Source organism: Hevea brasiliensis, unplaced genomic scaffold, assembly GCF_030052815.1.
Source record: "Hevea brasiliensis isolate MT/VB/25A 57/8 unplaced genomic scaffold, ASM3005281v1 Scaf126, whole genome shotgun sequence".
In the NCBI taxonomy this organism is placed as follows: domain Eukaryota; kingdom Viridiplantae; phylum Streptophyta; class Magnoliopsida; order Malpighiales; family Euphorbiaceae; genus Hevea; species Hevea brasiliensis.
The window spans coordinates 69221-73801 of NW_026614615.1; the positions used below are offsets into that span (position 1 = coordinate 69221).

Sequence of the window (4581 nt, forward strand, 5' to 3'; positions counted from 1 at the left end):
AAATTAGGATTGAAGAAAAGATAAAGTGCAAAAATAATGTGCAAGAAGATGAAAAAGTGTAAAGAAATAAGATCTAACAGTTAAATCAAGAATTAAACCAAAAAACATTCACAGAATAACTATGTCCATAGCAGAAGATAAAATAAAATAAAGTAAACTAAAGGAAAGAAGTGCAAGTATAATCATAAAAACTAATTACCAAAGTATTACAACTATTACTAAAGTTTAAAGATTAAAATAAACAGATTACAAAATAAACCTAAAACAGAAACTGAATTGAAAAACTAGTGCATTCTTCACTCACTCTTTGTACTAAAACTAATACTAAATTGCTGCTACTGTTCAAGCTCTGCTGTCAAGGCTTTGTTGCTACATCAGGGTCTGCTTCAGGTCCTGCAGTAGGTTCATTGTGATCTGAAGCTTCAGAAGTAGTTTCCAAATTTTCTGTGAGGTCTTTCATTTCTTGAAGCATGTCTTGGCCCCAATGATATAAATTGTTATAAGATTGGGCCAATTTGTTGTAGAGCTCCAGCATTTGAAGTTGTTGCTGCTTCTGCTTCTTTTTAAGAGATGAAAATCTCTTTTTAAGTTTCTTTTCTAGCTTCTTCTTTTGGTCGACCTGCTGCTGACCCATGGTATCAATTTTAACTTCTAAGCTCTTCAAGGTAGCAAGGATATCTGTGGTGTCAGGTGAGGGAACAGATGGTTGCACAGTGAAACTTGCTATTTTGGATTCCAAGGATCTTAAGGGGGACAAAATGTCTGCTGAAAACTGCAGGGCAGTGGTTAGTTGGGGTTTTGCTGGTGCAAAGGTAGTGGGGTCTGCAGTACCACTGGCTTCAGGATGCTGCTGTAACAAAGCATAGGTATTTCCTACTTTCTCACAAACATCCATGTGTAGCAACATTGTGCCGTCTCTATATGATTCACCAGAAACTGGCAGCAGCTTATATAGACTAGCATTAAAGCCAAAGGAGTTTGCTATAGCAGTTATATATCCTCCAAAAACTATACTACCTTTGGTATGCTTTGTGACAATTTGGTGCCGATGAGTAGCTAGGAAATGGGCTGTGCTTACTTGTTTTCTCTCCTTCATGCACCACAGGAAAAATAAATCTCCAGCACCCACAATGCTGTTACTGTGTCCCCTTCCTAAAACAGTGTAAGAAATGAACCTATGGAGGTATTTCAACACATGATCAACTATCCTAGAGGCTTTTGCAGTCCTCCATCTATAATAACCCCCAAAAGGTGCAATGTCTTTCCAGAATTGAACAGGGTCATAAATAGTTTGTTTCCACTCAATATTTTTATAGCCCGAACCCTGAAAACTAAAAATTGCATTCATAGCATCCATGTCTAACTTCCTATCAATTCCAGCACATCGAAAATATATCACATCCTTATGCTCAGGTACTACTGGTTTGCAATTCAGCCTTAAGGAACTCAAAAATTCCAAGGTCAAATCCTTGTACACTGGTTCCCTAATCCTAGCAAATTTAGTCCAGTTGACAGCATCTAAGTAGGCAAATACAGAGTCATAGATGCCTAATTCTTTTAAAATCTGCTCATCCATATATTTGTTTGCCAAAATAGGTTTAGAAACTAAACTGTCATAAGCATTTTTTATATCCATGTCTCTAAAAGCCCAAGGTAATGGAGAAAGTACCTCCTCTATATTATTGGCAGAGGACACAGGTGCTGTTGGAGAGTTTAAGCGTGACTGAGATACAGGGGTTTGGACCGCTGGTGGTGGAATTTGCGAGGAGGACCTAGTCCTTTTGCTGACTGGTTCAGAGGAAGGTTGAGGTGGAGAGTTTAGATCAAAAGGAACAGAGGGTGCTCTTTTTCGTTTTCCGACAGGGGCTTTCTTGGGTCTACCTGCAGCCTTTTTAGTTTTACCTTTAGATTTCGTTTGAGTAGGCGCAGATTCAGGTATTGGTTTTGGGAACTGAGTTTCAAAAATGGGTGTCTCATTTTGCTGCTCAGTTTGTGGCGAGAGGGGGGTCGGCGGAATGAGAGTTGGTGTTTGGCCTGGGGGTAGCGGCAGCGTTTGCGATGGTGGTGATTGAGGTGGCGGCGACATTTGCGGTGGTGGTGATTGAGGAAGCGGCGGACTGGGACTGGGGTTAGGGTTTGTGGGTAGAGATGATGGAATACCCATTTTCGATTTGACAGAGTGTCGAAATCTTCTGGGTTTGGGTTTGGGTTTGTGGGTGGACCACATTTTGGTTCTTACCATTTAATGAAGAGAAAAAGACTTTTCAGCTTCCCTTAAAATTTGCGGGAAAAAATGGTGCGAGAAGGGAGTCGGCAGAATGAAAGTTGTGGTTTATTGGGAGTTTGGGTGAGGGTTTCATAAAAATGGCAGAAGTTTTGGGCTTTTTAAAATGTGGGACAGACAACTGATAATTTGGGCTATGCTTGGGGTTAAGCATAGGGTTAAGCAGAATTTGCATAGGATACTGCTTAATAAGTAACATCATCAGCAAGTTTCAGCAGGTTTTGGGGAAAATTGTGATTTTACTTACCAAAAACAGTCCAAATGCTATAGAATGCTATCATGACCCTCAGCAATTACCAAATTCACATTAATACCACCAAATTGAAAAATTTAAGCTTATCATCTCTCATAAACTTAGTAAGCATTGTACATGTTCATTTAGCTTTTTGCAATCATGGTTCAATTTAGGCACCAATTGTGACTACCTTTTTACACACTTAATGAAATGGTTTCCTTTCTAAACTTATACCAAAAGCACATTTTCAGCAGCATTTGAGACAAGCTTCAGACATTCAAAAATTGTAGAAAAGACATAGAAATTGACCTTTTAAGCAGCATGAACAGTAGCATGAACAGTAACAAAAATCTGCAGACTGTAAAAACTAGCAACAATTCAAACAAAAACATGTAAATTCCTAACAGATTACAGAACTATATATACACTAAAAGGTAAAACTTAACAAACACTATCTTTGCACCTCAATAAAGATCACATCAGTCCTAAATATCAAAATTGATCCTCATTCAAGTTGCATTTCACAGAATTTACATAAGACACAAAATCAAATATGTGCTATCAAGTAGATTGCAATATCAGTAATTTAACACAAGTTTAAAGGTGTTACTGTTCACAGGTACTGGATAAAGTGCAGAATTTTGCTTTTACTTGCTCCCTTTCAATTCTTTGTTTTTGCTACAAGTGTCAATTTGCCCAATCTTCATGAATGACCTACAAAAGATAAACAAATGTCACTTTTGATTTTAATGAGGGTAAAACTCAAAAACTCAAAAAAAAAAAAAAAACAAACAAACTACTAAAAGTAAACTTGGGTTGCCTCCCAATAAGCACTCTACAACCTTTTGTGTGGGTTCTCCAATAATATAATGCTTTAATCTCTGCCCATTAACTTTGAAAGTCCCTGAGGTTTCATTGCCTATCTCAACAGCTCCATAGGGGTATACCTTTATAACAATGTAAGGCCCTGACCATCTTGACTTTAATTTTCCGGGAAACAACCTTAACCTAGAATTATATAAGAGAACAACATCCCCTTCCTGAAATTCTTTCCTCCTAATATGCTTATCATGCCATCTCTTAGTTCTTTCCTTGTAAAGCTTGGCATGTTCATAAGCATCCAATCTAAGTTCCTCAAGTTCATTTAGTTGCAACATTCTTTTTTCTCCTGCAGTTTTTAAGTCAAAATTCAGTGTCCTTATGGCCCAATATGCTCTATGCTCCAACTCCAAAGGTAAATGACAAGCTTTCCCATAAACCAATCTAAATGGGGTGGTGCCAATAGGAGTTTTAAAAGCTATTCTATAGGCCCAAAGAGCATCATCTAACTTTAGTGACCAATCTTTCCTTGAACTATTCACTGTTTTCTCAAGAATTCTTTTCAACTCTCTATTTGAGATCTCCACTTGACCAATAGTTTGTGGATGGTAGGGTGTTGCAACCTTATGCTTCACTCCATATTTTTGTAATAATCTTTCAAATTGATGGTTGCAAAAATGAGAACCTCCATCACTTATAATGGCACGTGGAGTTCCAAATCTTGTAAAAATGAACTTTTTAAGGAATTTAATCACAACTCTAACATCATTAGTTGGAGATGGTATAGCTTCAACCCATTTGCTCACATAATCTACTCCAACTAAAATGTATTTGTGTCCAAAGGACGATGGAAAAGGTCCCATGAAATCAATGCATCAAATAGTTCCACTTCCAATATATTTTGGAGGGGCATTTCATCTCTCTTCGAGATATTACCCATCCTTTGACACCTATCACATGCATTTACAAACTTTCTCACATCTTTAAACATATGTGGCCAAAAGAACCCTGCTTGAAGAACTTTTTCTGCAGTCTTTGTCACACTCATATGACCCCCATAAAGTAAAGAATGGCAATCTTTAATAACATTTCCTATCTCCTCATCAGCTAAACATCTTCTAATCAACCCATCTTCACATCTCTTGAATAAAAATGGCTCTTCCCAATCATAATCCTTCACATCAAAAAGAAATCTCTTCTTTTGCTGCCATGTTAGGTCAGGTGGAAGGATTCCACACACTAG

The 4581-nt window shown here is 37.6% G+C and overlaps 1 protein-coding gene across 1 annotated transcript; it reads right to left on the reverse strand.

Moving 5' to 3' along the window:
• Positions 1–355: 355 nt before the first annotated feature.
• Positions 356–2164, reverse strand: LOC131176478 (proline-rich receptor-like protein kinase PERK13). Its single transcript, XM_058141528.1, has 3 exons — positions 1670–2164; positions 631–946; positions 356–420 (listed from the first exon to the last, which is right to left on the reverse strand). The coding sequence occupies exons 1-3, from the start codon at positions 2162–2164 to the stop codon at positions 356–358; spliced, it is 876 nt and encodes a 291-aa protein (XP_057997511.1).
• Between the last annotated feature and the right edge of the window lie 2417 nt (positions 2165–4581).

Bases quoted from the DNA above. Each gene is read 5' to 3' on its own strand.
- LOC131176478 (XM_058141528.1), bottom strand. From the start codon at position 2,164: ATGGGTATTCCATCATCTCTACCCACAAACCCTAACCCCAGTCCCAGT. The intron at 947-1,669 runs GTACTTTCTCCA...AGTCTATATAAG, and splicing joins CTGCCAATAATATAGAGGAG to CTGCTGCCAGTTTCTGGTGA. The intron at 421-630 runs GTCAGCAGCAGG...CTACTTCTGAAG, and splicing joins AGTTAAAATTGATACCATGG to CTTCAGATCACAATGAACCT.